We start from the raw sequence: 21,232 nt of genomic DNA, 5'->3' as shown, positions 1-21,232 counted from the left end.
GCTCGAGCAAGAACAAACCCAGGCATCTATGATCTTCGTATCCCCTGACTCTTGAGAGCGGTCCAAAACCCTCTCTGAACAAGCAATGGAAGCGGCCTCGTATCTCGTAGTAGACGGGGCACCGGCGTGTATAGTGTAGCTCTGTCTCAAGTTCCATGTTACATAAGGGGCATGTCCTGTCCTCTGCTGGTACCCCGCTGTATCTCCCAGTCTCAATCCGCAACTGGTGAGAAGATGTGCGTAACTGGCCGATAGCACATCGTATCCCATGAGACAAGTGGGTATCCATGTATCTAGGTCTCGCCACAAAACCATCCTCCGTAAGCTGGAGAAGGTGGTCTCAGTAGAAAGCCATCTTCGTGCCCAATTCCTGTGCTGGTTGTATCCATGTCCTCCTGGTGTCTAGCTGGGTCAGGTCTTGGCGGAAGAGCTTGGTGATCTCTGACTGTGTAAGAGTGAGAGATGGTGCATCCAATGAGTACTGGAATGGTGGCAGACTGTCTATGCTGAACACATGTGCCTGAAACCATGATGTCATCTCCCCATACCAGCATGTTGTATCTCCTTGTATGGCTAGCTGTCGAGAGGATTCCAGTGCTATGCGAGCATATCTATCACTAGGAAGTGCCCATGTGCGGTTTAGGAAGGAGACTGATCTGTTGAGCGCCTCCACCACAAGTGGGGGGGCCGCTAGCTCTGCTCAGATAATGGCCCGTGGTATTGATGCCTTGGCTCTAATGAGCCGCGAGATCATAGAGACGAGAGGTTTCTCCATGTTCCCCCATCCGTCTGAGCGACCCGGCCTCCCGTGGTGATCCAGTGAAGGTCCCCATATCTCGGTTCCATAGAGCAATGCTGAAGCCACCAAGGTGTCAAAGAGCTAGAGCTTCGTCCGGGGCTCCTGAAACTGGACCTGCGAACACATCCTCTCCAATCTACCCAATGCTGCGTGGGCTCTAGTAAGTCTCGTCTCTGCTGCTCTTCTGAGAGAGAGAGAGAGAGAGAGAGAGAGAGAGAGAGAGCGTGAGCGTGAGCGTGAGCGTGAGCGTGAGCGTGAGCGTGAGCGTGAGCGTGAGCGTGAGCGTGAGCGTGAGCGTGAGCGTGAGCGTGAGCGTGAGCGTGAGCGTGAGCGTGAGCGTGAGCGTGAGCGAGTGTGTGTGTGTGTGTGTGTGTGTGTGTGTGTGTTTTCATAGACGCTTTTGGCTCTTTGGAGTGCTTCGGTCATCGCATTCTCACTTTGCGGTGTTCTTCACCTGGGTCAAATTTTGGACTCTATGGACCATCTGGCACCATAGGAACTCCTTAATGTTAGAAGGCACCTAAGTTGACCCCTTCCCCTATTTCAAATCATCTCTTGGCGAAGCACTACATTTTGCTCATGATGTTGGAGACATCACTCTTGATGCCTACAGGATTTACTTTGACTGTCTCTAGCTTTCGGAGCCTTATAGTGCTCAGCTTTTTGTATCCCTTTCTTTTCGTGGGTTTTCCTCGCTTTGAGGTTTCCCACTTGTAAAGTAATCAAAGCAGATTTACAAAAAAGAAAGTGTGTGTGGGGGAGAAGAGGGGGGGGGGGGCACGAGCCGATGATGTGGCATGCCTAAACTTGAAATGTTTGGCTGAGAGGACATTTGGGGATTAGAGTTAAAAACCTGACCCCCCACAAACTTAGAGATTTTGGCCGAGAGGCCCAAACGGGGTTAGGGTTCAAAACCTACCCCTACTAACTTATAAAACCCAGCCGAGGAGCCTACACCCTTTAATTATAAAGCGAGACCCACAAATTGCGTGGAGCATGACAAGTGCAGACTATACAGTAGCCCCCACATTTTGTGCTAACTGTTGACGTGGCACTATGTCAAAAGTTGGTGACATGAATATATAGAATTTGAAACCCTAGAGGGGATGAAAAACAAAAAGGCTCAGTGATTAAGAATGCAAGGTAATTTCATGTATCATTGTCACCTCTACACTATTTGGGCTCTGCATTGCTTGTGCAAGGTAGCCCACTAAACGAAAAAAGTATACTGTTGTATATACCATCCTCATGCTTAGAACCTGCAGTTATGTGAGGTTACGCACTCCTTATTCTGACATTGATGTTCTTGCCAACTTCTGTCTCAAATGATGGCCGCCCTCTCCATCATTTGACTCCTCAGCACCCTGCTCTGTAGAGATTCCCACGTTTGTCCTGTCCCCCTTGGCAACACCTTCTTCAGCAAAACTTTTTCCTCAGTAACAATGTGATGCAATCTACCTATATAAATTGATCTACCTGAAGTCGATGGCACAATAACATGTGTCTACTTAAACAAAGGTAACTCAAATCTTTGACGCACAGACAGATTTCTATTGATTCACTCTCTCTGCCGTTAGCTATCATGTAGAATAACCTTTGCATGTTTGTTTGACTGACAGCAAGCTCTCAAGCTTTAAAAGTTCTATACCAGTTAATTTCTCAAATAAACAAATTCCTTACCCATAAGAAACTCCATGGAGAAGTAATACACTCGCTTTGGATTTCTGTCCTTGAAAAATTGTTGTGTATCATTCCAGCTTTCGAGAAGACGGTCACGTGCACTATGAGCAGTGGCCTATTTAATATAAGCAGTAAACAGGAAAGGGTCAAAACAGCCACTATGTCAAGAGAAACGAACCCTACAAAGGAAATAATTAATACAATTCAGCAGTTCCAAGAGAACAGTATGTACATAAATTGATGCATATTTATCAACAGAACCTATACAGGCAATACCAACGCACAACAATATTTTAGACTATACCCTTGTCATTATGTTTCTTGACCTTTTAAAAAAGTCAAGTATGTTTGCCCCAAACATACATGAAAAATAGTAAACGTTTGCATACGTCTGGACAATGAAACATACAAGTATGTTCCAATCTATGATTCACAGTAAGGACGAGTTCACAGTAAGGACTAGAAAAGTAAATGCCCAGTCAAACATTGCTTTTTGCGAGTCCCATGGTGGAAAGAAAAGTAAAATCTGCTATGCAAAACCTTGAGCAATAGTTTATACCCAAAAAGTGTTTTTTCTCAATTGCTTTAAACTATACCACCAAAGCAAAACACACAATCTCTCTTTTCCTGAAGTTGTAAACTCATCAACATTTCTTAACAGCAGTAGTTGTTCCTCGTAACCACATAAAAGCTCCTTGAGGCCTAAATGTGCCGTAGTTGATTGTCATTTCATGTTATCTTTGACAATCATATAAAAACCTTCCTGCTGACGACCTCTTAATATTGGTACATTTTGATGTACAGGCTACAAGTAACAGCAATAAGTACCAAATACATCAAACAATTTGGCATTCTATGTTGGGGTTACAAAAGATGGGAAAGATAGAGATGACCCACGAGGGGGGGGGGGGGGGGGGGGGGGGGTAGAGAGAGAGAGAGAGAGAAATGAAATAAAATGTTATATTAAACATCTTCAAGAGGCCAAAATGACCTATGAGACCAAACTAATACAATCTTGGTGGATCTAATACATTGTCTGGGTACAAAAATAAAATGAAGTAGAGTGAAAAACTAAAATCTTAATTGCTAGATGTGAACTAAGCAACTAGCTAGAACTGTGTAGGATATGAGTAAGGGGGTGAAAGAAGTGACTAGGGGTTAATGCAACACAATGTTGGTGTGCGTGTGGGAATATAATGGGTGAGAGTTGATACAAGATGAGCAGGGTGTACAATCCTCAAAAGAGCTAAATCACAGGAGAACCATCATCGGTCGCTGGAGGATCTCATCAATCTCCTCCATGGTCAGTACTTTGACCAGGCGTTGTGCATGTTGGGCCAACGCGATCCGAATCCTCTGATGCAACCTCCATCGATGCTATGTAGTCCTCCGCAGTCGTGGGCGTCTGGATCTCCCTATCACGGTCGCTCGATCGATCAACGTGCCTCTGGTATGAGGAGAATGTGAGCTCTGTTGTGGTGGTTGCTCCTCCGACTGCCGAGTGTCCTCTCTAAAGAAGTCTGTGATCCGCCTTTGAGACTGGCTAGCCTCTCCTCTCATCAGGCTCTCTCTGTGTCTGCGTAGCTCGAGCAAAAACAGACCCAGACATCTCTGGTCCTCATACCCCATGACTCTAGATAGTGGTCCAAAGCCCTCTCTGAACAGGCAGTGAAAGCAACCTCGTATCTCATAGTAAACTGGGCAGTGAAAGCAACCTCGTATCTTATAGTAAAGTGGGCAGTGGCATGTACAGTACAACTCTTTCTCAGCTCCATGTGACATAGGGAACATGTTCCGGGCTCCATGTGACATAGGGGACACGTTCTGGCCTCTGTTGGTACTCTGTTGTCTCTACTAGTCTCAATCCGAAGCTGGTGTGAAGGTGTGAGAGAGAGAGAGAGTTGACACAATGAACGTACAAAGAAAAACACCCTCTGTTAAAATTAAATCTACACAATGACTTATAAAGCAAGAACTCACCATGTGTCACGTGCACATCTATGTGCATGTGGACAAGCTAACTCCTAGCTCTAGAGTTTAGAACAACGTAGGAAGTATTATGGCACCTTTGTCAGCATGTACGCAGGACGTTGTTGGGCAAAAGAAAAAGTGAGACACCTCTATAGCTTTGTAGCCCAAGAGCGTTCAAACTTCAACCTTAGCACCAAAAACTATACCAAAACCACTCTTTTTTTTCCCGAGAAAAAGATCCTTCTATTAGTTAATGAAACTGCCCATAGGGCTACCACCACCTCTGCGAGAGAGGGCTAAAACAACCATGATGGGGAGACTCTCCCAATGAAAAAACACCAATTGTACAAAGAGGCTAAATCAAGAGATAGGAGGAGGGAAAAGCCACACGGGTGGACGGTAGTGCCATCTGAGTACACCCTGGACCATGGTGTAAAAAGGCCCAGGACGCCAGAGTCGAAGGAAAGCCTCTCTGCGCTCCCGCATGCGGTCGGAGCTGCCCTGGAGTCTCTCGAGCTCTCCTCTGAGAGTGTGAATCAACTCTAGCCAAAGATCACGAACAGTCTCTGCTGGTGGTACAGGGTGAGCCTCAAAGATGCGGAAGCAACGGGCCCGCGAGATGAACCAGAGTGTCCGGCCACAGAGGAGCTCCCACCACTCCTCTCTCTCACTGCACCACTCCTGTGGAGTAAACTCTGTAGCAGGCTGGAGTGTAGGTCACCCCCCCTGCATCACTATCATCCTGTTGGTGAAGGATAGCTCAAACTGAAGTGTCGGGCCCGTGAGGGTGGACCAAGCAGCTGCTCCCCAAGTGTACTGCCGAGCCATGGAAAGAGTAGGCATCAACCGAAGAACACGAAGCCGCACCTGCTGTGCCAAAGGACAGTCCCAATGACAGTGACGCTGACTCTCCACAAGATTGTCACAAGCTACACATGCGGCCGAGAGACCACTATGCACAAGCCAGATCCCAAGATCCCAAGTGCTGTAGCTCTATGTGCGACCAGCCACTGAAACAAGGTGACTCGTCTCGGCTGTCTGGAGTCCCACAACCTCTCCCAAAAAGCTGCCAAGAACTCAGCTGTGAGACCCTCCTCCTGCCAATGAGGTGCTGCAGCGGGGCCGGCCTCTCTCTGTGCTGCTAGTATGTGACGTCCCAGTCGAACAGTGTACTGGAAGAACGGGACACCTGTGTGGTCTGCAGAAGAGAAAGGGTCCCTGCAAAGCCACTCTCCAGGATCTCACTGTACTCGTGCCAGTGGGCAGCACTCCCAAGCCCACAGTCTCCAATGTCCAGTCTCAAAAGGTGCTGGGTCAAGATCGATGACACAAGTCCTCCCACAGATGCCCACCACTCGGATCCTCTCAAAAAAGCACTCTGCCACCTGCGCGGCCTCTACTACAGCTCGCTGTAAGCGTCCCTCACCTTGTAACTTGAAAAACAGGGAGGGAACAGTCTCTGAGCAGGCCCGAACTGAGATGAGAACCTCCAGTTGCGTGAAGACTCCCATCCATCTGAGCGCTACGAGCTCGAGAGGTGTGAGCCACTCAGCTGAACTGCCTCTGAGATGTCCTGGCACATGCTCTGCACCCCTCTCACTCTCATGCCCTATAGCTGGAAACCCTGCAGCTCCTCTGACAAGCCTGAAAACTCTGACCAGTCACCTAAAGAGCGTGCTGAACCCGCTGCCATGGGACCCCAGGAAACATGAGGCTGACTACCAATCAAGTGGCCTCTCTGAGTGCTAACCATGGGGTTCCAAACAAGAGGCTGTCATAGGCGCTCCTCCGTGCAAGTAGGCTGTCACTGCTCCAGGCCTCGCCGCAAATGCTCCCAAGATCAAAGTAAACTCACGGCGAAGCGGTCCTCCAGTCTCCTGCTCAAACCAACTCTGCGCATCTCTGTGAAGATCCATTTAGTCAAAGGTCACCAGGGACCTCCTGCCTGAGGCACCCTAGCACGAAGCCGCTGTAGCAAGAACTCCTTCCAGGGCTCCTCACCTGGAAGAAGTCCTCTGACTATGAATGTCCCAAGAAGGGCTCTGCTCTGCTGTGCTGGGTCTATGATCCCAAGCCCTCCCTGTAAACAAGGAAAAGTGATGACCTGCAAGGCCACTTTGGCCCGGGCTATCTGAGTGTCACGTCCTAACCAAAGGAAGTTCCTGATCAGCCTCTCTACCTGGCTGATACAAGAACTCGAGAAGATCTAGCAAGAAGTGATGTACCACATAGTCGCCAACAACACCTAGTTGGCCACTACAACTCTGCCAGCCAAAGAAAGTCGTGCGGAGCTCCAATGTAACAACTTCCTCTTGATAGACAGGAGAAGGGGAGCAATCTACTGCTCAGGAGACAAGTCCAAACCAACCTGACAGCCCAAGTACCGAACTGCAATCCCTGGGGGAATCCACCTGAAACCCTCACCTGGCATCCAATCGGACACAGAAGCACTACCAACCGAGAAAGCACAACAAAAGGTCTCAAGAGCCTGCTCACACCTGTGAAGGTTGGCTTCCTGGCCATCCAAGAACAAGGCTGAGTCGTCAGCAAACTCAGCGTCCAGTAGCTCATCTCCCCGAATAGGAAGTGCTAAGCCCCGCAAACCAACCTGCTGCAACACCAAAAACCTGCTCATCGCCTCAGCATAGAACAGCAAGAGGAAGGTCTGACCGAACGTGTGAGCATGAAACGATCACCTCTACCTCCTAACAAAAGTACCCGACTGTGTGTCCGTCTGTACAAAGCTGACACCCCTTTGATCCAAGCATCTAAGAAGCCCATCCTGCGTAGAGTGCCCTCCAAAAAGTCCCAATCAACTCTGTCGTAGGCCTTCTCAAAATCGAGAAGAAGAAACGCCAATAAACTGCAGCGTTTTGGCTGAAAAACGCTAGGACTTGTTGCCGGTGTCGAGCTGCCAGTCATGGGGAAAAACGCCAAGAGGTAGGCCTTTCTGGCGATGGCTGCTGAGGGAGGAAACGCCGAGAGGGGAGATGGCCTGGCGCTAGAAAACGCTAGGGACTGATGGGGGGTGGCGAGGATGGGGAGATCAAAACGCCAAGGGGTTCTTGCGGGGTTCTGCTAAGAAGGTGCCTGTTGAGCATGTGCTCTTGCTGCCTCTTCTGCCAGAAAGTGCTAACTTGGGTTTGCTTATATATTAACTTAGCAAAATTGCCCTACCTACTTTTGTTGGAAAGTCACTTAAAAATAATAAGTGAAAAATACCAAAAATAGGCTAAATGCACTGGAAAATTCCCCTAACTAAATCTGATGGATTCTGAAGGGAATACTGATGATCATGTTGTGTGCAACCAGGGGATATGCATCTATGCTAAGTGACTGGGCTTGCACGGTCTACGAATAGACTCACAAAAGTGCCAGATCACTGCTAAATCTAGACTGACTGGACTGACTGAACCCTGATCATGCTGTAGCTTGTCCACGAACACATAGGGTTGGATGTGTCCCGTGACAATGGATTTACAGTACACGCTGACCAATGCATATGAAGACAAGGGTCTTCCCTTTCACAATTGAACATCACAAACCCACAACTTCAACATCAATTCCACAATTCATAGATACAAGCCCTCCCAATCTGTCAGCACACAATTTGCCACTAGGTTGCCATAGCAATAACCCTGTAGAGAACTAGTCGTAACTTGAAGAGCACAACTCCAATTGGGGGCACTTTAGAGCTTGAAAGAAAGCTTGAAAAATGACTGGCGAGAACGTTGAAGATAATCAGAATTGATTCTACACACCGCTACATGCAAAATTGACGCGAACAAAGAGCTGTCCTGGTACGACTACACAGAGAAGGCAAGACGAGGGCAAAAACTACATCCAAAGGCATCAAGGAGACACAACAACCCAAAACCTGCTAGTTTTTGGACTTTGATTGAACTTTTTTAAGTTTTTACATGAGTTTTAGTTATATACAAGTCTCACTTCAAAAAACTCACTAACGGGCACATACAGTAACCCGACACTTGGCGCTATGCTAGCGACTTGCCCTACATGTACATGTGCTTGCTTTAAAAGCCACAATAAGAAAGCCACACACGCTTTTGACATCGGGCATCATGTCCATATATACAAATTTACAAAAAACGGGGTGTTGAAAATGCGCCCAACAACGTGCATGTCTACGTACTCTAGAGTAGTTGCATACCCTCTGATTGCACATGAGCACAACCAGTGTCCTTCGAAGATTCACAATGCTTTTCATGTGAGTCTCTTGAAACCTTTCAAGGGTGAGGAGCCAATCGACAAGGAGCCTAAGGAGCAACCTAAAGTAGAAGAGAGCAAGGAGATACTCCTTCTTGAACGGATACAGGCTCACAAGGAAAGAAAAGTGAAAGATAAAGTGATACGGCGGTTCTTAGTGAAATTCAAGAACTATCCCACATTGGATGCGAAGTGGATGGAGGAGGACCTAGCAGATACTCCTCAGATATTGGAATTTTACCTTGAGGCTTTCAGTCTAGCTGCGTCTATTGCGAGCGATCCCGCAAATCAACAGGGTTGAATCAAATGCAGACAGGACTTCACAAGAGGGGAGTCACTCTGCTCCTTTGTCACAAATTACACAGATGGAATAAAGTCATTGATTTCCCTTTGGATTTCAAGGATATTGATGTGCTGACAGTATTCTGCTTTATGACTTTATGAATGAAGTACTTTGAAATGGGAATTCCTAAAAATGAAATTGATTTATGTGTGCTCTCTCATAAGATTGTGTTTGAGTACCGGTTTGAAAGACGAAATGACTACAGCATTTCGGTCTTGAGATTCTATGGACATGATAGCAATAAGAATTAGTCAATCCGACATCAATGAGGTCCGGTGTGAATCTAGATGCGATTGCTAAACACGTTGCCGAGAGATCATGGTCTTAGATCGATGAATTTTATCTGATATGATTTGAATGTGATATGAATGTTCAAAGACTATCGTCTTTGTGCAAGTACTGGATTTGTATCGTCTAGTGTGTCGGTACTTAGAGTCAATGTCTACTGAACTGATTTATGGATTATATCTAATTTTGCAAGCATAATCGAGGACGATTACAATTCTTTCAAGAGGGGGGTATGTAACAGAGTGATGACGTGGCATAACCACCCGAACAGAATCCAGATACTTAGCAGATAAAAATGATCTTATAAGTTGTTTCAACTTAAGAGTCCCTTCTTGACAAGGCCCAAAGGACACGACAAATAAAAAATGGACTGCTCACATAGAGGGAAGCACCAATGAAGTGGCTACAGTTCAAGCGAGTTTTCACTTCTTCACGACTCACCCAGGAATACGAACGCAATGGGAGGATAACCAAGAAAGACACACTGGATACCTACTGTCAAAGATTGTGGGATACTTTTCTACCGGCCTCTTCTTTCAAGAAAATTAACTTCAAGCAGCGGATTGGGATTTTGTTGTGGGCTACCTAAAGTGAGACAAGACTATTGTCTACTGCAAAAGTCCGAGTGTTACTGGCTTGGGCATCCCAAGTCGTTAATCTAATACAATAATACTCCACAACTTTATCACACTTTAAAGAAAACAGAATCGACATGGCCCGGCATAGTTCCGTGCCCAAAGGTATTGGCCCCAAAATCTGGCGCCCCTTTCGGTATTTATTTTTATATTAATGCTTGAGCAAAGTTACTACTCCCGCGGGCCCTCTCTGCTCAAAAGCTCGTCAACTAAGTGAGGGAAAGAGTGGCCTAGGGTTCATATTTAAAGGCCCTTGGCCTCAAAATCAAAAGCAATTACATGAAAAGCTGCCAACCCAAAAGCTGCTGGCCCAAGAAGCAACCAGCAAAAATCGCGAAAATCGTGGACAGCCCAGCCTACCACGTGGCATGTAAACGCAAAACACGGAGGTCTGTACTGCTGCCACGTCAACATGTCAGCACAATCTGCGGAAGTCCGTTCTGCTGTCCACGTCAGCATCCTCTGTCCCGGGTGGTCATGCCACGTCATCACTTTGTGACACCGAGTCTTTGCAACAACTAATGGGACATGCCAAACAAGGGTTTGCAATGCACGCACGCACTCTTACGTACCCTTCAGATAGGCTTGTAGCACTTTGGACCGAACAGAGTCGAACAATGGTAACAAAAGGAAGGGAAAGCAGCAAAAAAAGAAACCTTTAGGCCCTCAATTGTCAATATAGCAACACACCGAATACTACAAAGAGGGTAAATGTTATAATTGCGGGGAACACGGGCACGTATTTGCCAAGTGCCCTAACAAAGCGCCTAAAGAACAGTCAAAGGACAAGCCAAAGAATTCCAAAGTAGCAGACGAGCGAGTAAAGAAAGGAAACACAAAAGAAAGTCTTGTAGCAGATTTTGTGGGGAGGGGACCGCCCTGAAAAAATGGACGAAAGTACGGAGCTTTGCAGAGCGTGGGGCAAAGTACGAGTCAAGAAGTCCTCATCTTCTTCAATAGAGGAGCCAAGGCCAACTTCCGAATGAATTTGCAACTGACTAAATTGGCGGCTCAACTTAGAATTACACCATAGGAAATGGGACCATTGGCTAAGGAAGTTCTAGTGGCACCAAGACGGGATGTTGCCATTACATCTATCATAGGCAAACTCCGATTGCATTGTCAGGGGTATTTAGGGCACAAGGACTTTTACATCATGCCTTTGGAGGGGTGTGACGTCCTTTTGGGAATCCCCTCATTCCACAAGAGCAGTGTTGTGGTCGACTATAGGGCAAGGAAAGCAACTTTGAAGAATGAGAAGGGTAGACATAATTCTTGATGTAAAATGAAAGGGCGAGTCCATCCCACTTGTATCGGCTTCAGCCATTTCCAAGTTAATGGAATCCAGTCTGTTTGTTTATTTGATCTACTTAAATGAGTTAGATAATAAGAAAATGTCAAATTTGTCCGACCTTGAGAAGGAACGACAAGACTTTTGGAAGCTCGGGCTGATTGTTTCTTTAAAGGCTTCCCGGGAGAGTTACCTCCTCAATGTCCTGAAGATCACACCATTGACTTGATTCCCCGCAGCGCAGCATACCACCGAACTAGCCACCTTACCAAGTTAGCAGAGCCCAAAACGAGGAAATTATGAACCAAGTGAAGGAGCTTCTATTGAGAGGTTCCAGAGGACTGCTCGCTGTTGTTGACCCTCACTCACCATCGCTTCTCTCCCCTGCCCGCTAACCCCCAATCCCCTCCATGCGCTGCTCACAACAGCCCGCCACCCTGTTAGACTTACACCACTCTGCTGCTTCACAGGTCTAGGGCATACTTGTACGGCTAGTATGTCTCCGAGCTGGCCACCCATAGTCTAGGTCGCTCCTGGTCCGGCCGCCTACTTTGTCCGGGCGCCCTCATATATTTCCATATATCATTTTTCTGTTGGGTCGTGGGGATTTTTATCAGGCCTTGCCCTACCTCCCTTGGGGACCTATATATGGGGCCAAAGGGGTACCCACTTCCACATCTCTCATCCCACAAAGATCATAATGATTGTACTCAGGATCTTCTACTCATGGTAGTCATGGGGATCAGTCCCCCTCTTCACAATATCTTGCATTTGTGATCTCTCTCTCTCTCTCTCTCTCTCTCTCTCTCTCTCTCTCTCTCTCTCTCTCTCTCCCTTTTCCACTCTCTCTCTCTCTCTCTCTCTCTCTCTCTCTCTCTCTCTCTCTCTCTCTCTCTCTCTCTCTCTCTCTCTCTCCCCTTTTCCACACACGCATTCTCACATGGTATCAGCAGCTTCAGGCTCTTCATGGGACCAGCACTTCACCATCAGCATGAGGTTCTCCTCCCAAGAAGATCAGATCAGCCAGCGTTTTCTGCAGATCTGCCAGCGTTTTGAAATAGCCGGCAAGCAATGGAACTTGGAGAGTTTTCATCGCGGAGGACCTTCTCCACATGCGTTTTTTGCTCCTATACCTCGCGATCACTTCCTGGCTACCAACGCTACACTTCTAGGACATTTCCGATCGCCGGAAGGTTTGTGATCACTTGCACTCTCTCATTAAAGGACGGAAGGCTCTCCCTTCCATAAGTAAAAGGAACCTTGTGCACAGTTCGGAGGACTCATCTTGAGCAAAGTTCAACATTCACTTCCGTTGCACCTTACATTGGTATCAGAGCTTTGGCAGTATTCTATATCACTCAAGGAAAGAACCACAAGAACTACAAAAAAAAAATTGCTTGTTGCGATCGCACGTAACCCAAGTCCACTTGGGCATGTCGATTCCTAATCGTGTTTTTGAAGAGTGACAGGGAACCCAAGAAAGAAGGGCTTGTCCAGCCTCCCCTTGTGCCTCTTTTCACTCATTGACAGCGGACTGTACACTTAGCGGCCGGCCAATCAACGTGAGGTAGGAAAAAGCAACCTTGGTGTGAGCGCAAGGCCGCCAAGGAGTGCGCCCGCGGGAAAGAGAAGAACTCGGGTGAACAGAAGATCCTTCTCTAACAGAGATTGCAAGCTAAAGAAGAACCTCAAGACCCTCCAGAACCTCCAGAACTCAAGAACCCAAGAACCACAAGAACCCAAGTTCCTCGTGAACTTAAGAACCCAAGACTTCAGTGTATGGTCATTACCCGAAGCGGAATGGATACTCCGCATGGAGGTGAAGTGCATGGCAGTGGCGAAGAAGAATTACCGGGAGGTTTTTCTCACCCTCTCCCTTCCCCATCTACGCCAAGGATTGCACTAACTCCTATGGAGGAGTTGAAGCAATTGTTTATGGACACGAAGTTAGAACGCGAAGCAAGGAAGTTAGAACGCAAAGAAAGAAAGGTAGCTATTGAGCATGAGCGTGAGCACAAGCAAGCGCGCTTGGCAGCCGAAGAAAGAAGGGAACCCATAGATCGTGAATACGAAGAAAGAATGGCAGCCATAGAGCGTGAGCAAGAGCAAGTACGCTTGGAAGCCAAAGAAAGACAAGCCAAACTTGATCACGAGAACAAAGCAAGACAAGCAGAGTTTGATCGCGAGAACAAAGCAAGAAAAGAAAAGAGCGACCAACACATGAAAGCATTCTTGCGACTCTTTTCTATTGTGCAGGCGCAATTTGAAGAGAATCAGGAGGACACTCTCTCCGTCTCTTCTTCTCCAAAGCATGACACAGATGATTTGCATGATAATAATAAGCAAGATGATAAGCATGATGCTTTTCATGATCAAGATATGAGTACTCACAAGCATGATGATTTGCAAGAAGATGACATGATTGTTCACAAGGTTGATGGTTTACTTGATACTTCTCCTAGCGAAGCTAACCTCATTGCAGATTCGATCGATCATGAAGAACCGATCTTGGCTCTTGAGTCGAGGTCCACAGAACCCCACAAGAAGATTCAATCAATCACGAAGAACCGATCTTGGCTCTCGAGTCGAGGTCCAAAGAACCCCCACAGGAAGTATTATGTGTTCGAATGATTAGTCAGCACGCATTGTTTGAGTGTTTCATTCATGATACTTTCCTGTATTTTAATCACCGTCCTTATGTGATCCCTTTTCCTAGGCATGACATATTGTACGATGAGCACGATTCACTCATGAATGAGCACGGATGTATGAGGATTACTCATGAAAAGATAAGATGTTTGTACCCAAGGAATTCACATACCATGTCTCTTCCTTGGCATGATACAGTATCCGAAAGAGCACAAGAAAGATTGAGCATGAAGCTTTGGCATTTCCATTCTGTTTTGCCACAGTTGATTGATTTAGATTAGAAAGTCAAGATTCGATCTCATTGTTTGCGTATGTTTGATGACGGTTTGGCACTCCATCTCTATGTTCATCTACATTGCATGCACAGTTTTTTAAGAAGACTAAAATTTTTCCAATCACTTTACATGGAATGGGTATGTTCATGTTTTTGTATTGGAAGTGGTTTCAGGAATTTTCAGCCTCGGAGTCTTGAAGAACTGCCACGCATGACTATCGACCAAGTTGAAGCATTGAAGGAGCCACAGATGACTTTGTGTCGCTTTTGGCACAGCCCAAAGAAGCAAGCGTTGCAGACCTTTATGAAGTTCAAGTATCGTATGACCCACACTTCAGAGTGGGCCGGCGAAGATTCCTTTCCAGGATTCCAGACGCTGTTGGCAATCTCTACAGTTAGGTACCAGTACCTCACTTTGAAAATGAGGGGATGTCACGTGCACATCTAACCCTATGTGTACGTGAACAAGCTACTTCATGACAAGGGTTCAGTTCAGTCCAGCCAGTCTAGCTTTGCCACGTGCACATCTAACCCTATGGGTACGTGGACAAGCTACTTCATGACATGGGTTCAGTTGAGTTCAGTCAGCCTAGATTAGGAAGTGATCCGACACTTTTGTCAGTGTTCGCAAACCGTGCATATCCAGACACTTAGAGTAGATGCATATCCTCTGGTTGCACACAGCATGATCATCAAATTTCCATTGGGATCATTTTTTACAGTGCATAGACCTATTTTCCCTACTTTAGCCATTTTTCACTTATTATTTTAAGTGACTTTTGTTGAAGACTAGGTCGGGCAAATTTGATAAGCTTGTATATATAGAAACCGAGCGCTAGCACTTATGGGCAGAAGAGCAAGGAGAGCACAGGCACCCGTTGCAACAGGCCTCTGGACAGCTTCTCAAGCAAGAACCCCCCAAGAGCCCTGGCGTTTTCAGCAATGAACCACCAGCGTTTTCTACTTTGATGCCTGGCGTTTTCAGCCCTAAAACATCAGCGAATTCAGCAAGCAAGACCAGCGTTTTGAAGACAGCCTTCCAACGTTTTTGAAGCAACAAGACCCGCGTTTTGAAGGCTCAGCATTTCAGCGATTGAAGCCAGCACTTCAGCATTTTGAAGGCTCAGCAGATCAGCGTTTTAAAGAACCTCAGATCAACGATTTAAAGAACCTCAGATCAACGTTTTTCCAGCAACATACCAGCGTTTTTCAGTAGCATAGACAACAGCATACCAGCGTTTTGAGCGCGTCGTCGTTGCATCGTCGCCATCGACATCATCACCGACATAGAGTCAGAATACAGCCGATAAAGATTTGCGGATTTCAGCCATTAGCGTTTTCAAATTTCAGCCGGTCGTCGTCGACATCGTCGGCAGTCCAAAGCATTGTAGAGATTTGTGCAATCAATAGTAGACCGCTCTCGCCATAGAGAGTGGGTCCTTCTGAGGAGGGTTTGACAACATTCTGGTGTCGTATTCTTCTCTCTCTATCTCTCAGTCTCAGCACCTTCATTCACAGTGTTTACCACTTTGTTTGTGATCATTTGCACTCTCTCACTAAAGGAACGGAAGGCTCTCCCTTCCGTAAGTAAAAAGAATCCTTGAGCACAGTTCGGAGCACTCATCTTGAGCAAAGTTCAACATTCACTTCTGCTGCACCTTACAAGCTTAGGAAGTGATCTGGCACTTTCGTGAGTCTGTTAGCAGACCGTGCATGTCCAAACACTTAGATTAGATGCATATCCTCTGGTTGCACACAGCATGATCATTAGATTTCCATCAAAACCCATCAAGAGCATTTTACAGTGCATAGACCTATTTTCCCTATTTTTGACATTTTTCACTTATTATTTTTAAGTGACTTTTGTTGGGAATTGGGTGGGGCAATTTGACTAGCCAAGTACATAAGAAAACCCTAGCACTAGCATTTCTGGCAGAAGAGGCAGCAGGAACTTCGCGTTCAACAGGCACCTTCTCAACAAGATCCCCCACCGGCAGTAAACCTAGCGTTTTCAGCCATCAGAAGGTGTAACAGACTTGGACACTCCAAGTCGAGAATCTACCGTGACAGCACAAATAAACACTTCAAAACAGTTCACAGTTCACAATTGATTCGACACTAGCCCAGCGGAGTTCCGTGCCTAGAGTTATTGGCCCCAAAGACTGGCGCCCCTTTCGGTATTTCTTTTTGTATTAATCAATGTTCAAAGTACAAGAGTGCGGGCAGGCGCTCACACTCAGACTCTGCGTCCAGATGCTCTGAGTTGTGAGAGGCCGACCCGCGTATTTAAAGATTACAAGGGATGCCAAAAGCAGAGCCCCAAAAAAGCTTCAAAAGCTTTTAAAATAAAGCAAATGCTTTCTCTCGCAAGCTCTCTTGAGCCCTAAAATAAAGCAAAAAGCTTCTCTCTAACTCTCTTGCGTAGTAAAAGCAAGTAATCCACAAAAGCTTTGTCCCTCTCTTGCGTTGGACCCCAGTGCCACGTCAGCATGCAATGCAAATTCCAGTGCCACATCAATGCCATGTCCGTATTTCAGCTAGACTGTATTTCCCGGGATTGTCCATGCCACTGTGCGTGTGTACACATGGACAGCCACGTCATCACATTTGTGACATACCCCCCTCTTGAAAGCATTGTAATCGCCCTCGATTACGCCTGCAAAACAGACAGAAGCCATAACTGTCTTAGCAGACACTGACTGTTAGTACCAACGCACTAGGAACACACATCTAGCACATGTACCAATCGACACTCACAACACACAACATCACATGACAAATCACATTCAACATTCATTCGGATCTTAGACCATGATTTATCGGCAATGCAGTTAGGAATCACATCTAGATCTACTCACTCACATCACAGGACATCACATGACAAATCACATTCAACATTCGGATCTTAGACCATGATTTATCGGCAATGCAGTTAGCAATCGCATCTAGATCCACTCAGGACCTCATAGATGCCCGATTGACTAACCCCTATTGCAACCATGTCTATTCGAGATAGTTCAGACCAAAATGCTGCAGTCATTTCGTCTATCAATTCCTGCACTTAAAAACAAGTCAAGAACAAATCAGTTTCATATTCACGAATTCCATTTCATAAAGTCATACAACAGAATACTGTCAGCTCTCAGTATCCCTGAAGCTCAAAGAGACATCAGTGACTCTAGTATTCTAAAAATTCAAGGAATCTGTTGACAAAGGAGCGGAGTAACTTCACCCTTGTGCATCCCACTGCACTAGATCTGCGGCCAAGCTGAATTCTGGGTTCCATTAGGAATAGACTATGCTAAACCAAAAGCTTCAAGGTAAAGGTTCACAATCTGAGGAGTATCTGCTAGGTCCTCCTCCATCCACTTCGCATCCAATGCAGGATAGTCCTTGAATTTAACAAAGAACCGCCTTCTTACTTTACCCTTATTCTGTGTCCTTATGTGCCAAAATCTGTTCAGGAACAAGGATCTCCTCGTTTTCCTCCACTTCGGGTTGCTCAACAAGCTTCCCATCGTCAGGCACATCACCTTTAAAAGGTTTCAAGAGACTCACATGGAATGCATTGTAAATCCTTCGTGTGTCCTGGAGACATCATTGATCATATCAAAGATCTGAAAAGGTCCGTAGTATCACATACTAAGCTTTGGAAAAGGCCCCTCCTTTCCCTTTTTCTTTCTCAGGCGTGCCTTCTCAAAACGTAAGAGCACCCAATCATCCTCCTTCAATTTCAAATCGCGACGATGGCGATCCGTTGCCTTTTTCTGTCGTTCTTGAGATTTCTGCAAAGCCTCGTGGACTTTGGCAAAAGCCGTATCTAAGTTGCGCGTGTATTCATCCGCTTCAAAAATTCTATCGTTTATGCTTAGGAAGGGTGGGAACCTTCGCAGCACCTTCAACAATCTCAAATTGCGTCTTCCCCGTCGAAGAGTGTATCATGTTATTGTAGGCAAATTCCACCAGAGGTAGATACTTTTTCCATTGAGTCTTCTGATCCGAGATATAAGACTTCAACAAATCTAAAACCACTGAATTGGCAATCTCAAATTGCCCGTAAGTCTGCGGGTGGAAAGATGACAATTCTGGGCCACAAACAGTCTCGCTAAGTGATCCGGCTTGACTATTTTCTTCACTAGAATGAAATGAGCCTGCTTGCTAAATCTGTCAATAACAGTCCAGATACCATCGTGACCACTCTGTGTTCTCGGGAGATCAAAAATGAATCCATTGCAATACTTTCCCAGGGGCAGGTGGGTATGGGCAAAGGCTGTAACAATCCCTGTGCTTTATGCCTGTCAAACTTGACCTTCTGGCATACCAAGCAACTGCACACAAACTCGTCCACATCCTTCTTACGTCTCGACCAAAAAAAGTATCTCTCCACCCTCTTCATCGTGGTAGCAATGCCGCGGTGACCTGTAAAGGTGGATAGTGGCATTCAGTCATAACCTTTTCCCTCAACGGCTGTGTAACGCACAACATGGTTTTCCTCATCAAGTAGCCATCCCGAATGGAATATCCCGCTATTGTCTCCCCATCCCGTATCCGTGTGAAAACGTCTGCAAAATTCGGATCTATGGCATACTGGTCGGCCGTATCCTCGAAGCTCCTATGATGTATCGAGGAAATAGCCAGAACCAACGTCTTCCGAGACAAAGCATCTACCACCAAATTCTTTTGTCCCTGCACATGGACAATCTGGAAGTGAAACTGCGACAAGATGTTCGCCCATCGCATCTACTTTTCCGATAGCTGCTTCTGTGACAAGAAGTAGCATAAACTCTGATGGTCTGTAAAGACAGTAAAATCCGCTCCGAGTAGGTAATGTCGCCACTGAGTAAGAGCATGGATAACCGCCAAAAGCTCTTTCTCATAAATATGTGCTATCAATTCCGACCTTGAGAATAATTGGCTCTCATAAGCAATGACATGGCCTTCTTGCATTAAGACCGCACCCAGACTACAACCACAAGCATCACAATATACTTCAAATGACTTCTGCAAGTCCGACAAAGTCAAAACTGGTCCCGTAGTCAGTTTCTCTTTGGAAGTCTAAAAGGCAGTCACCTCTGCGGGTCCCCACGAGAAAGGGACTCCTTTCTATGTCAAGATATGCAAAGGGGAAGCAACCTCTGCAAACTTTCGAATGAATCGCCTGTAGTACGAGCACAATCCCAAGAAGCTTCTAACTTCATGGGCATTCTTCAAATCGGGCCAATCACGGATAGTCTCTATCTTGGCCGAATCCATCTGCACTCCTGCTGTTGACACAATGTGTCCCAAAAAGTGTATCTCTGGTAGAAAAAATTCACTTTTCTTTGCATTATAATCACTAACTTGTGATCTCGTAATGCCTGAAAGACCTGAAGCAGATGATCTCTATATTCTGCCTCATTCTTGGAGAAAACAATGATATCGTAAAAGAAAGTGCCAACAAATAGCCTATACTCTCGAAAAATCATGTCGATCATCCTGTTAAATGTCGCACGAGCATTGGTTAAGCCAAAAGGCATCACCAAAAACTCAAATAACCCAAAAGTCGTTCGAAAGGCTGTCTCATAGACGTCTCCCAGTGCGATTCGGATCTGATGATATCCACTCTTCAAATCAATCCTGCTAAAACACGAGGATCCCTGTAATCTGTCAAGTATATCATCGATCCTAGGAATCGGAAATCTGTTCTTGATAGTGATTTTGATGAGAGCTCTATAATCAATGCACATTCTCCAAGATCCGTCTTTCTTCAAAACCAACAACACTGGAGAGCAATACGGTGAAGTACTAGGCTGGACAAGACCCTTTTCTAAGAGGTCTTTCACTTGGTTCATAATCTCTTCGTTCTGGGCTCGGCTCACACGGTAAGGTGGCCGGTTCGGTGGTGTGCTTCTAGGAATCATATCAATGGTATGATATTCAGGACGAGCAAGTGGTAACTCGCCTGGCAGGCCCTCTGAGAAGCAATCGGCATGAGAGTGGAGAAAATCTTGGCGTTTTATCAAGTTTAGACATATTTGTCCTATCCTCATCACTCAACTCTTTCATAAAGATCGAGTAAACAAACAGACTAGATTCCATTAATTTAGAAATGGCCGAAGCGGATACAATAGGGACAGACTCGCCCTTAAGTTTGATATCGAGTACAATAGTTCTGCCCTTCTCTGTGGTCAATGTCGCTTTCCTCGCCCAATAGTCGACCACGGCGTTGTTCTTGTGGTACTAGGGAATTCCCAAGAGAACATCACAACCTTCCAAAGGCATTATGTAAAAGTCCTCATGCCCCAAATACCCCTGACAATGCAACCGAAGTTTGCCAATGACAGGTGTAATGGCTACGTCCCTACCGGGTGCCGCTAGAACTGCCTCCGCAAGTGGTCCCATCCGATCGGGAGTGATCTCGAGCCGTGCCGCCAATTCTGGTGAAATGAAGTTGGTCTTGGCTCCTCCATCAAAGAAGATCGGGGCTTCATGGTCTTTCACTTTGCCCCAAGCTCGACAAAGTTCTGTACTCTCGTCTATCATACTGGGATCGATACCCACGCAATCTGGAACCAGTCCTATTTTCATCTTGCCTTTTCTTCCACGTTCCTCAGCTGCTCTCGAACTCTCAGGCCTTTCGTCGTCCTTATCGTTATGTTCTTTCTGTGCCTTTTTAGGGCACTTCGCGGAGATATCTCCAGTTTCCCCGCATCCAAAGCACTTCCACTCCTTGATGTAGCGAGCCCGCTCTTGAGGAGTAAGCTTGGGTCATGCATCCTTCTTTTCTGGGTTGCTCTTCCTCTTTCTACTTTCATTTGTCGAAGTCTGTTCAGCTCTTTGCATCATGATCTCATCTGTAGGGTAGGTCAAACTGTCAGAGTGAATGGCAAAACCCCATTTCGCATGACTCATCAACTCCTGAATGGAAGCTGACTTTTGTTCCAAGAAGTGATCTTGGATCTCTGTAGGAAGACCCAAGGTAAACCGCTCAATTTGTTCCTTGAATGAGATCTTCTTAAATGAAGAGGCGGGTAGAAAAGAGCTCCAGAATCTCTCGCAATAAGCGTCCACTGTATCCTTCTTGGTCATCCGAAGA

General features: G+C 46.1%; 1 protein-coding gene across 1 annotated transcript in view; it reads right to left on the bottom strand.

Moving 5' to 3' along the window:
• Positions 1-21,232, bottom strand: part of LOC147460121 (uncharacterized) — a 204,813-nt gene that overhangs the window by 175,668 nt on the left and 7,913 nt on the right. The window contains exon 2 of the mRNA XM_086511243.1: positions 2,480-2,594. Within this exon, the coding sequence (XP_086367369.1) occupies positions 2,480-2,594 (115 nt within the window). The remainder of the gene's footprint in view (positions 1-2,479; positions 2,595-21,232) is intronic.

This window comes from Adiantum capillus-veneris, chromosome 4, assembly GCF_014529385.1.
Source record: "Adiantum capillus-veneris isolate H3 chromosome 4, ASM1452938v2, whole genome shotgun sequence".
Taxonomy (NCBI): Eukaryota; Viridiplantae; Streptophyta; class Polypodiopsida; order Polypodiales; family Pteridaceae; genus Adiantum; species Adiantum capillus-veneris.
Note: the sequence above shows the minus strand (reverse complement) of the source record. Positions and strands in the feature narration are given on the sequence as shown.